Raw genomic sequence first — 12,780 nt, forward strand, 5'->3', positions numbered from 1 at the left:
ATGAAGGAATCATATCTAATAAACAGATATACTAGATGGAGTTGAAAGTGGATATGCTAATAACATGTGTCTCTCATGTCTGCGAGAACAGAGGTGGAGGGGGGGGAGAGGAGGGAGGAGACGAGGAGGGAGAGGGAGTGAGAACTAAGCATGCACATGCAGGATCAAGGAACCAGAAAATGTTCGTGGTGTGGAAAGAAGGACAGACCTGACGGAGATCTGGGACAAGCCATGTGAGGTGAGTCCACCTGGAACCTTTTTCTCTTTTGCACTAGCTGTTGAAAGTCCCACGCCTGAAGTTGAAGGAGGACAAATGATCAGACCGTTTTACTCAAGGACGGATACGTTGCTTGGTGATTCAGTTGTGTCACCTTTTCTTTGGTTACACATTCACAGCTGGCAGGTTTAGCCTTGATGAACCCACGGGAACATCCAGGAGTTGTTCTCTCCTTCACGTTTGGACAAACTCTTCTCTTTAGTGTTTTTGAGACCTATTATTCAGTTGATCATAATATGAGATGTCTAGGCAAATGTTTTGTTGTTTTGTCATGTGACCTGTACAGTTGCTTCTAATATTGGACGATGATATCCATGATTTAAGTTTGTGCTCAGAATCTTATCACCTTATATCTCCATGGCTGTCTATTACTGTTGACTCGTGTCCTTCCCCAACGATGAAGGGGATGTTCGAGCTCTCTCAGCGTCATGTGCAGATGTGCTGCCAAACAGCGACATGATATCTTTTAATTACAGCAGATAAGAGGCTTTAATGTAGCAGACGTATCAGTGTCGCCCTGTGCTGCTTTATAATACTCTTCTGGTTAATTGCTATCAGGCAATAAAATAAGCCCGTGGTGGTTATAGCTTTAAAAGCTTTAAATGACAGTATTAAGTGTTGATGTGCAGTGAGCAAATATGGTTAGAGCTGTCACCTATCAGAGCAGGACTGTACCTGTGTTGCTATGCATGCAGCACACCATATGTACAGTTTCCACATCACGGGAACTCTGAGACGTCTTAAGAATGGGATTTTTTTCAAAAACAGATTAACGAGTTTTCTGCAGATTGGTACATTGTGTAAGACACGGGGAAATAAATAATACAATGAAGTGGAAAATGATCTTAGGTCATTTGTGGTACTATGGTGTTTTGTTTCACCTGGGCCTAATCATGACAAGTCAGCAGCCGGACAAAGACAAACGTGGTGACAAACAGTTATAATGTCCTTTTGAGCTTCGCCGTAATCCTCTCTGACCCCTTAATGGCTTAGAATAAATCCTGATTCTTGTGGCACAAAAAAGGGGCTGACCAGGGACGTGGCTCCATTCAAACTCTTGTGCTGAACAAATATATTCACCATGGCAACAGCAGGTGCTCATACAGTACACTGAGGGAAATCAATGGACAGTTACAAAAACCTTTGATTCTCAAAGTTGCTAAGTGTGGGGGGGGGGAAAGCAAAGACAACAAGCACACAACGGCAACAAACAAACAAGAAACTAAAGACAAAATCATCCTTGAGATGACAAGCTAATAAGGGGGTTATTTAATTATGCTAGATGTGCATAATTCATGAAATTCCTTTGTGCTACTACCAGATCGCTTGCGAAACGCCAGGAGCATCACTGACAGTCAAAGGGACAAGTATTGTCTGAAACGCAGTATTCACTCTGGTAACCAGTACTCGAGTTGTAAAAAACAATCAGGGGGGATGGTAGATTTTATCATATGGGGACAGATAATTTGTGCTGATTACAAATAATATAATATATTACAAATAATAGCAGTGACCAAAACACCTGCAGAAATACTGCAGGAATGACATAGCAGCAGTTAAATGCAGCCTTCTGTAAGCTTTAAATATCCACTGGGCTTACATCAAATACATCAAAACACAACAATAAAAAACACTTTTCTGAACTTATCAATATGCTGCTGTCCTTCACAGTAAAATGGTTCACTGCAAAAACTCAAAATAAGAATATTTGTCCTATTTCTAGTTAAAATGTCTCATTTTAGTAAAAAATCTTATTACACTTAAAACAAGACTCATCACTGGAAAAAAAACAACAATTTTCACCTGTTTTAAGTAGATTTTCACTTGAAATAAGTAGAAAAATCTGCCAGAGGAACAATATTTTTTTTGCTTGTAATGAGAAGATAAATCTTGTTCCACTGGCAGATTTGTCTACTTATTTCAAGTGAAAATGTACTTGAAACAGGTGAAAATTGTCAAATAAGTTATTTTGATGGTGTTATTTTTCTGGTGATGACTCTAAATGTTGAAATAGCAGTAAAACCACATTCATTGATGAAATGACATAAGGGATGGAAAGGGGGGATGGCAGTTTTACAGGGGGGATGATTTTTACTGTTTTTATTTCAGGGGGGATGCCATCCCCCCTCATCCCCCCTCAACTCGAGTACTGCTGGTAACTGCATTTTACCTCTAGTCTCTGGAGAAATCCAAAAGTACAGTTTGATCTTCTCGATGTTTTTTACATCAAAAGGGAGATTCTAGAGTAAAAACATACCAAAGTCTGTTATTCGGTTGACATTAGTGTACATAGGGACCTTAGGGACCAAAACGACATGAACCAAAGCAGGTCTGAGCAGGAACAAGATGTCCGTTTGGCAGCGTGAACACTACGGCAAAATAAGTAGCTATTTTTAGCCACTGACAAGAATGGCAGATGTAATTTCACTGTGATGGAGAAGACGTGATCCCAGCAAATGATTTTAATGTAGTACTTGTACAAAATGTGTGTAAAAATTACTGTTGGACAGACGTCAGATGACAGTCGCTGCCGTCTTGTTATAAGTCCGTACAAGTTGGATACTGAACGTTGCACAAACTCCGGTCAGCCGATACAAAAGCAAGCTAGTTCACGGCCTGTCGTCCTTGTCAGGGCGCAGAGATCTGCTGGAGTCTGTCCCAGCTCTCTGCGGACAAAAGGTAGGGGTTCACCCTGAACAGGTTGTCAGTCCATCCACACACGCTCACGTTGACTCCTGTTGTTGGGCTGCGCAAGGAAACCGGAGAACCCGGAGAAAAACACTGGGAGGACAAACACCAGGCAGACGGGGTCCAGCTGGGATTCAAACGGGGACCTGCTTGAGCTGGACCAGCGCCTCTGATACTTATCACAAAGTAACTGTCAGAAGCAGAGGTCGTGAGATCTCCTTTGGCGTCCGTTGACAATAGTTTCCGCAACAGTTGGCTCGTGTGAACTTCTAATGTGGCTGGGAGGACATCCTGAGTCTTGATAGGCTAAAAAAAGAAATGTAATTCGCTGTAGGTCCTCTGCCCTGAGTGCTGACTGCTATTGTAACTTTATAGCAAATACATATTCCACTTTCACTCAAAACTGATTTAATTCACACGGTTTTGGTTCTAAATGAAAATATACCTTTCTTACCATCTAATAATAGACTTAAGGGTTGTTTTAATATCGTTAGAACTTATGTTAAATGAAGCTGGGAATGAGTCGGTTGGTAAATCAACACAATTGAACTTTTGCCATTTTTACCTTGGAGATTGCACCTTTGCATGACCTTTGGTTGTCTCTTTAAATTATTCCTAAAGAAATTTGCATCGGAGCACCGCTATGATGACGTCCACCACAAAAGCAAACACCGCAACCCTATATCATCTTTTCTCATCAAGGCCGTTTTAATGACTTCATATTGTCATATTTAATATCGTAAATTGGATTATATTCTAATAGGAAAAAACCCTGATCAGAACAGAACTCCTGTCAAAAGAATTCAAAAAAAAAAAAAAAAGCAGAAAGGGGCACGGTGGCGCAGCTGGTAGTGCAGCCGTCTCACAGCAGGAAAATATTACATCCTGGGAGATGCAGTGCTTTCTCTAGGTTTTCCTGCTTTTGTAGCAGCTGGAAATTTGTCACCCACGTTCACACCGTTGCCCAAAACCTGACCGACTCAGTCCTGTTGAATACTGAATAAGTAAACACGTAAACACTTGCACGCTTGAGGAAAAGTTAAGGACCTAAGGAGACAGTTCTGCAGAGACGTTGAGAGAGGCGTGAACGTTGCATGCACTCAAATGATCCCGTCAGTTAATGGATTTTCGGGAAGATCCTGAATGCAGCTTTCACTATAAAAAGAAAAGATAAAACCCTCTTCCGTTACACGATATGAGGTTGATTGTGTTCCTAGTTATTTTCAGTATATATCTGAGCTCAGAGCAGTGACTGTCACTGCTCCAACTTTATAGTTTGAGTAATACTAGTTTGCTTGGAGGGGGGTCATTTCTCTTTCTGCACACAGTGTGGGCTCCTTACGCGTGTGCCGCAGCAGAACAAATGGACCGCATCAAATGAAATTACATGTCACTGTGAAATTGGTTTAGCTTGTTTGTCATTGAACATCCACAAAATAAGTTATTCAAACAAAGCTCAGCCTCACTGTGAGGAAGCAGAAGTGGAGCTTTGGGGAAGCATGGCAGAGGAAATACACGATAATGGATGGCTTTGTTTGTTTGTTTGTTTGTTTTAAACAGTAGCAAATATAATTAGAGTTTAGATTTATTTATATGCCTCTGGAGGCTGTTTATGTTTTATGACTGTTTTTAAGACCTTGCCATATGACCTTGCTGATTGCAAATAAACTGCAGCCAATCGCTTTCTCTGCAAATATCTCTCGGGAGCAGCTGTCTGATTCATATTAATGCATAATCATTTTTATGCTTGCCTAAATTGCAGACCATCAAAGTCCATTACCTCCCCTCCCCAACACATTCTCAGTCATTTATCACAGAAAGAAACCAAATACTAAATCAATACCGCATGCCAAAAATATCCTCCTACAGCAGCATTCGCTTACTGATGCAAAGAGGACCACAGGAGGAGATTAAAGTCGAGGAGGCACTTTTTTCTCAAGGGTAGAAGTTGCTTTTGATACAGTATCAAATTGCTTTTAACTCAATCTGTCTTTATTTTTACTTAACTTGCTTCATTATTCCTTGACCAGATGGAGCTGGGTGCAGCTGGGCATTAACATGTGCTTGGTAATGTGGAAAGTGTTTGGTTACAATTAGGAAAACATTGCAGTTGGCAAATAAAGCACATAATAAAAGAATGGTTTTCTATAGAAAAATGTATTTCTAAGATGATCCCACAACCGTTGCATTGCCAGTTTGAAAGACCCTGCACTTCCAAACAAAAAATAAAAGATTTAGGAGCAGGGAAGGACTTTCATAAGCCCGTTTGAGTCGTCAGTGGCCTCACTTCTCATTCCCTTTGCATCGGGTCAGGTTTTGGGTAGCCAAATTTAATTTGAGGTGTGATCTTTGCAAGCACAGCTGGAGAAGTTAATAATTTATAATAGTTTTCTAATGGTGGTGCAGGTGCCACCCAATTAACCTTGCAGTGTCTGATGTTGTGACCGTCTGTCAGGATAATTTGAAACTTCAGGCCCATCCGCTGCTAGCGTTTTATAAACCCAGCTAAAGCCTGCAAGGGTTGATACTAAATCTTACAAAACAATCATCACTATGTGACGTTTGGGAGTGAGAACAGGTTTCATGGACTTGGTCCTCACATAAAATAAGTCAAGTCATAAGTACTACATTTAAAAAAAGAAAGAAGAGTTTCAGTTCCAGGCCTGTGCAACTCCTGCCATGTCACAAGAGACGACACACGGGTCCAGTAGATGTGGACCAGAGCCAAAAAAGACAGAGACTCAAAGGCAGGAGTCGCAAACAAAAGTATTTTAAAAAAATACAATGCAGAAAATCTCAAAATCATGACAACAATGTACTGATAATAACACAAACACGTAGAAAAACCCTTGAGAAAATGACGGGGGCAGAACAAACAAAAGAACATCAGATCTTTGGTGCGACGCCAGCAAGAACAAAGAACAGAGCAGAAGGGAAAGACGAGCTGATATATGCAGACACAACCTCACAGCTACTGACAGTGTTGACTGATGCCCAAAAGCAAATTAGCGTAACAAAACTATCGTATTTCGCATAAAATTATCGTACATTACAACGTCAAATGAGAAATGAGTCTCCTGAAGGTCACATCTCATCAGCTAAGATGCATACGAGTACACATTGGGAACACGAGCCAAGGGCTGGCCACTTGTGATTGGAGGCGTGTCCGTGTGAGAGAAAAAGTGAGAATACAATAAATAAAACTTGACATCACGCCAGATCAGTTATGAACAAATGAATCTGATGATTCTGATTCCAAATTAGACTAATAATTAGAGTAATTAAGAAATACTCGCTTTTTCGAGAGGGATTGTAAATTATCGTACGCTTCCGACTATCGATCAAACATTGTACAGAAGTCAAATCATCTTACAAATACGTTAATTATTATTTTTGCTTTTGATTTTTTTAACTAAACTATTTACAAAAAGAAAATAATGATTATGGCTATTTATTTATTAATTGCAGTATGATATCTTAATTTAAACTGAGCCTTTGTTCATTTTCTTTCCACGAAATAAAACATGTCAATCAAGGTCCACCAAGAGTAGTAGTTGATTTTTTTTCTTTTTTTGGCAAGGGTTGAATCATCCAACCTTGTCATCATTTCTTCTTTCAGCTTCTTCCATCTCAGTTTTCAATTGACATTTCCACAAAAGCTAAATTTGTAACCATGTGGCTATAGTATTTAGCTTTTAGAGGCACAAACATGACGTTTAGGAGGCCATGTCACAGAGCAGCATTTAGATAATCAAAAAGGAAACTTCAGATGGACACCAGACATGTTACTGTAATCATCTTTTTCATTTATTCTAATTTGATTTTGTCTTTCTTATTCATGTCACGGTCCCATGATGGTAACACTACTGCTTCAAATTATATTACATTACAGGAGAACTATAACTAATTATATTGCTAACTGATATAATTTCCTTCGTAACCTGAACTTTTATGTATTTCCTCATAGATCTCTAAAAGAAAACTTCCCTTTTGCTCGCCCTCCCCCCTTATTTCCATATTTTGAAGTTATGTAATGGACACTTGCAATTTGACTCTTTCATTCTATGTCTCATCATCATATATTCCTTTAAATTAGCAGTTATTTATGTGATTATGTTTTGTTTTTTTAATAATAACGGTTGTTCTTTCTTTACCAGGGACGTGTTTAATTCAGGAGCCATGGCAGCAGCTCTGTAAAGAAATACAAAGAAATGGCTAAGGAATTCTTTCAACTGATATTCCTGTAACTCCCTTTCCACAAGGATGCCATGATAATGATCATCTGACTGAAAAGTGAACACGCGGAGACCATCAGAACAAGTGGATGAGTCATTTCAAGCATTTCTCCTCAAATATCAAAAGGAGCCATCAGGAGCCATGATCTCCACCACTCTGCGTTGTCTGTGTCTCGTGTGTGTAATCATTCTGACCATCGGGGGAAACGTGCTGGTCTGCTTGGCCGTGGGGCTCAGCCGGCGTCTGTGGCGAACGGCGAACTGCTTCGTGGTGTCGCTGGCGGTGGCAGACCTCCTGCTCGGCCTGCTGGTGCTGCCCTTGTCTGCCACGGTGGAGCTGCGCAGCGGGCACTGGCCCTTCGGAGGGATCTTGTGCAACATCTACATCACAATGGATGTCATGCTGTGCACATCCTCCATCCTGACCCTGCTGGCAATCAGCGTGAACCGATACCTGGCCATCTCGTCTCCTCTCAGCCACTCCCGGATAGTAACCCCCAGAAGGGTGACGATGGCCATCGTTCTCATCTGGGCCTTTTCACTAGCGGTGGCTTTTTTGCCCATCCACCTGGGCTGGAACACGGTGGACTACAGGGTGCAGCACTCGGACTGGGTTATGGGGGACGAGGACAAGGAGTTTCGCTACTGCCAGTTTGAATGGAACAATAACTATGTTCTTATTTACGTCTTTTGCTCTTTTTACATGCCGCTGCTTCTCATGTGTGGAATGTACCTTTGCATTTTCCGAGTGGCACGAGAACAGGTCAGTGTTTTGTATTCTGATTTTATAAAACGTGTTGAGTTCAATCCTACAGAGCTACAGTGGATACAAAAAGTCTACAAACCCTTATGAAACTGGAGGTTTAGAAATAACAATAACATAAATGTTAGACTTTTTACAACTTGAATATGATTCAGTTTCCTCAGAGTTGCCTAGATACATTCAGAGTAGGGTACCTAGCATACACCTGCCATCAATGAAAGGGATTCTGATTAAAAAAAGAAAAACAGATAAAAGCCATTTCTGAGCAGTGGCTCTGATGCACAACACAGTGTTCCAGACGGGACATTAATATGGCGTGATCTACAGTGTCAAATGCAGCTGTAAGATCAAGGAGAATCAGGATGGCAGAATCTCCAGAGTCAGTGATTGACAAAAAATCATTAAAAACCTTAAAGGAGCTTGAGGCCGGATTGTGGCAAGATTTATGAAAAAAATCCGTATACATTTTAAGTTTTCTAGTAATAATGTCAGATGAAGCGTTCCAAACCCAAAAGAATGTTTCCTCTAGTGTATCTCTCCTTTGCCTTGAACAGGCTGTGTGCTGCAAAATGTGCTGCAATTCGGTCCCGAATTTCCCGCGCTGTCCTGTGGATGTGACGTCACGTGACGCTGCATGTGCGTTCTCCCCGTTCTCCCGTGCCGGCTTCGCTGTTGGCTGCAGTACCCCCAACGGCCGTCGTGGTGAAGGGTGGCGCTAGAGAGTCTCATTTCTTAAAAGAAGCCTCAAGCTCCTTTAAGTAGCGCTGATTCAGTGCTGTGGAGGGCTTTAAACCCAGATTGGAGAGGGTCCAGGATACCACGTGTATCTAAAAAAGACTGTAGTTGTTGCAGCACAAGTTTCTCCAGAATCTTTGATAAAAATGGAAGTTTTGAAATAGGTCTGTAGTTGGAAAGAGTGTACAAATTGGGTTTTTTAATCAATGGCCTAACAAAAGCGTGCTTAAACTTCTTAGGCACGATACCAAAGGCGAGGTTATTGTTCATAATTGCTAAAATACTGGGACCTGTAGTCTCAATTTTCTGTTTAATGAGAAATGAAGGAACACTATCTACTTGACCCGATGAAATTTTCATTTGGCCCACGGATTTGCTTAAAGCGGAGAGAGATATTGGCTCAAACTGACTAAAAGTGACAGGGCAGGTGCCAGAGATAGAGGGATCAATAGAGGGTGGGGTTATCAGAGCTCTGATGCTGGTCATTTTGGATGTAATGTACTGCTGGAATTTTTCACCACTAACTGAGGAGGTGTCCAACTCAACAGGCTAGTGCAGGGGTCGGCAACCCAAAATGATGAAAGAGCCATATTGGGCCAAAAACACAAAAAACTAATATGAGCCGCAAAAAATGAAAATTCTTGTATAAGCCTTAAAATGAAGGCAAATGGAAAAAGGCGAAATGTCAAGAAAAAAGTTGAAATGTCGAGAAAAAAGTCAAAATTTGGAGAAAAAAGTCGAAATCTTGAGAAAAAAGTCGAAATGTCGAGAAAAAAGTCGAAATATCTCGATAAAGTCGAAATGTCGAGATTAAAAAGGAAAAGAAAAAGGAAGAAAAAAGAGAAAAAAAGGAAAAAAAGAATAAAAAAAGAAAAAAGAAGAGAAAAAAAGGAAAAAAAGAAAAAAAAGAATGAAAAAAAGGTAAAACATTTTTGAAAAAGCTCCAGCTGTTGTCGAAATGACGAGAAAAAAGTCGAAAAGTTGAGAAAAAAGTCGAAATATCGAGATAAAAGTCGAAATGTCGAGATTAAAAAGGAAAAGAAAAAGGAAGAAAAAAGAGAAAAAAAAGGAAAAAAGAATAAAAAAAGAAAAAAGAAGAGAAAAAAAGAATGAAAAAAAGGAAAAAAAAAGGTCAAACATTTTTGAAAAAGCTCCAGGAGCCACTAGGGCAGCGCTAAAGAGCCGCATGCGGCTCTAGAGCCGCGGGTTGCTGACCCCTGGGCTAGTGAGCAGTTGAGAGCAGTGTTAATAGTATTAAAAAGAACACAGTGTTTGTTACAATTGCATGCAACAATATCAGAAAAATATTTATTTTTTTCAGATTTAACAGTTTTTTGATATCTGAGCCATGTTTCCTTTAAAATGTCAAAAGAGATGAAGGCTGTCCTACAAAAAAGAATATATAAGAACCTATCTGAATTACGCCGAAAGATTTATTTTGTCACCCCAACCGATGTGGGACTAGATAATGGCTGAACTTTTTGGCCTCAATTTTAAAAAGGATCTTTGGTGAAAAAACAAAACAGAGCATCCTCCGAACAACATTAAAGCAATAGTGAAGCGAGGTGGGGGTCGCATTCTGTCAGAGGCGTGCTGCTCTCCAGCGGGGACAGAGGTACTTGTCCAGATAGATGGGAAAATTCTCAGAAAACTCAGAAAACTAAGGCCTTTTGCCACAAAAAAAGTTCAAAATGAAGAGGAATATTATGTTCCACCACAACAATGACCCAAAGCAAACCTCAAAGTCAGCCAAGACATGCCTTCAGAGGAGGAAATCTAAGTCCCGTATCGACCCAGTCGCAGTGGACAAAGGAGATCCTCTTGCAATATAAAGGAACTTGAACTTTTTTGCAATGACAAGTAAGATTATATTCCAAAATATATATTTGTGAAGTTAATAGAGACTTATTTACCAAGACTTGATGCTGGAATAAATGCATAAGGTGTTTAGTTAAGCAGGAACACTTAGGCAATAAAGCTGAAGTGGATCGTGTCTTTTGTATGTTTGATTTCTGTTAGTTGGAATATTTGAAGTCGGATATTTATGGTGTTATTCCTGCCTGAAGGTTATATTTTAAAAACCGTCAATTTTCAATTTTTCATGTGTAGACTTTTTATATCCACCGTACATCCATTTTCCAACTATCTGAAGCTACTATGAGATAAAATATGATTCTGTTTTGGTATAAACAAATATTTCTATGGATCTATGGATCCATCCAAAATCATATGTTCCTGCTAATGATCCAGTCCCAAGATCTAATTTCCTATGTCTTCTGGCTCTCTATTCTTGTCCTAACCAACCTTTCTAGGTGCGGCGTATTCGTGCTACTACCCCATCATTTGCACGCTCAGCGACTGCTACCATAGCCCGAGAGCACAAAGCTACAGTCACCCTTGCAGCTGTACTGGGGGCTTTCATCATCTGCTGGTGTCCCTACTTCACCTTCTTCACCTGCATGGGGATAAAGGAAAAGACCAACCCCCCTAATACAATTCATTCAGTAGTCCTGTGGCTGGGCTATTTAAACTCAACCCTTAATCCCATACTGTATCCAGCATTCAACAGGGATTTCCGGCGGGCCTACCGAGAGCTGCTTCTCTGCAGAGGACCATCAGGCAGAATACTACAGTTTAATCATATGTCTGTGCTGAAACGATTAACTTTTAATAGACGAATCAAGGTCTCCCAGCAGTCTGAGAAACACATAGACACAGTTAAAATTGAGCCTGAGGACAAGAACCTCAGTGTACATGAGAGAAATGAAGAGACAAGATGAAAACACCGTGGATGCTGTTTCACTTATGGAAAGTACTCATGCATATTGTAAATAAAAAACCGGACTCAATAACAGCCGACAAATTACAGATGTTCAGCGAATAGTGCGGGAGAGCGTGCAATATTAGGCACAGTACAATGATTGTTGCACAGATGTGTTGGTTGTGTACTTGATTAAAAAGTGCGTATTATCTTGCCTTCTGCATTAAATCTTAACGGATGAAGTTTGCAGCTTTGAAGAGTGTTTTTGTTATACAACAGTGTCATTTTAAATAGAGTTAAGCATAGTTAAGTGAAAGGAATTGATAACTCAGTAAGTTTCCCAGCACTGTGCATAGAACTTCAGACGGTTAAAAGTTTGCAAAAGTGTGTTTATTTTCTCTCCCCTGAGCCTTGGCAGTAAATAAGTGACCAGGGAGATTATATGATAATACATCATACATGTATGTTTGACTTAACCCCAGCAGCGTGACCTGGCGGACTTCCGGGACATTTCAACAGATTAACTGCAAATGACGTCTTTTAAAAAAGTGTATTCAAAGGTAAAGAGTGAAGCCAATGTATGGTGGATATAAAGAGTGCACCCCGCCCCCCGCTAAGTCAGATTTTTGTGACTACAATTTAATTAAATTTCTGCATTCAGTACTCCAAATGTGTCAGATTCTGAGGGAATCTCTTGGGCACAGTTTCAGATTTGGATGAAATTAAACTTCAATTTATTTCTGCCAAAACCACTGTTTTATTGATTTGGATTTATGCTTGGTGTCATTGCTGACCTTTGAAATTCCTCTTCATCTTCATCGTTCTAGAAGATACCTGAATGTTTTGGGGAATAAACTGACCACCTTGACTAAAGCCCCAGTTCCAGATGAAAAAAAGCAACCGCAGAACATGATGTTTCCACCTCCATGCTTCACAATAGGCTTGGTGGTCTCTTGATTATGGCTATAGCTCTTTTTGAAATTGTGGGCATAAACTTCAAACGACAAAATGTAACTGATAGTTTTCACACTTGTTTTTGGAAGAGTCGACATATGTTTATATATGTTGCCTGTCTTGTGTCCATACCACATATTCCACCCATATGGATCTAGAAGCCTGTAGTCCGAATTAGTTCACATCCAGTACTTGCCAGAAATTCCTGCAGCTTTAAGTGTTGCTCCAGACTTCTTGGAGGCCTCCTTAAAAAAAGTTTGTTATGATTTTTGGTCAATTCTGAAAGGACATTCAGTTCTCTAACGTCACTGTCATTACATATTTTCTCCACTTCATGATGTCGTCACCGTTTTTTCCATGGGATATT

At 40.2% G+C, this 12,780-nt stretch overlaps 1 protein-coding gene across 1 annotated transcript; it reads left to right on the forward strand.

The window, feature by feature from the left end:
• The first annotated feature begins 164 nt into the window (after nt 1-164).
• Nucleotides 165-12,107, forward strand: hrh2b (histamine receptor H2b). Its single transcript, XM_061740946.1, has 3 exons — nt 165-238; nt 7,123-7,963; nt 11,011-12,107. Exons 2-3 carry the CDS (start codon nt 7,343-7,345, stop codon nt 11,476-11,478), a joined length of 1,089 nt encoding a protein of 362 aa, XP_061596930.1. The 5' UTR covers nt 165-238; nt 7,123-7,342; the 3' UTR covers nt 11,479-12,107.
• Nucleotides 12,108-12,780: the final 673 nt, after the last annotated feature.

This window comes from Cololabis saira, chromosome 14, assembly GCF_033807715.1.
Source record: "Cololabis saira isolate AMF1-May2022 chromosome 14, fColSai1.1, whole genome shotgun sequence".
NCBI lineage: Eukaryota > Metazoa > Chordata > Actinopteri > Beloniformes > Belonidae > Cololabis > Cololabis saira.

What these genes read in the sequence shown, in the direction of transcription:
- hrh2b (XM_061740946.1), top strand. Translation starts at nt 7,343, where the DNA reads ATGATCTCCACCACTCTGCGTTGTCTGTGTCTCGTGTGTGTAATCATT. An exon ending in TCCGAGTGGCACGAGAACAG is followed by an intron (nt 7,964 to 11,010) that starts GTCAGTGTTTTG and finishes CAACCTTTCTAG; the next exon opens with GTGCGGCGTATTCGTGCTAC.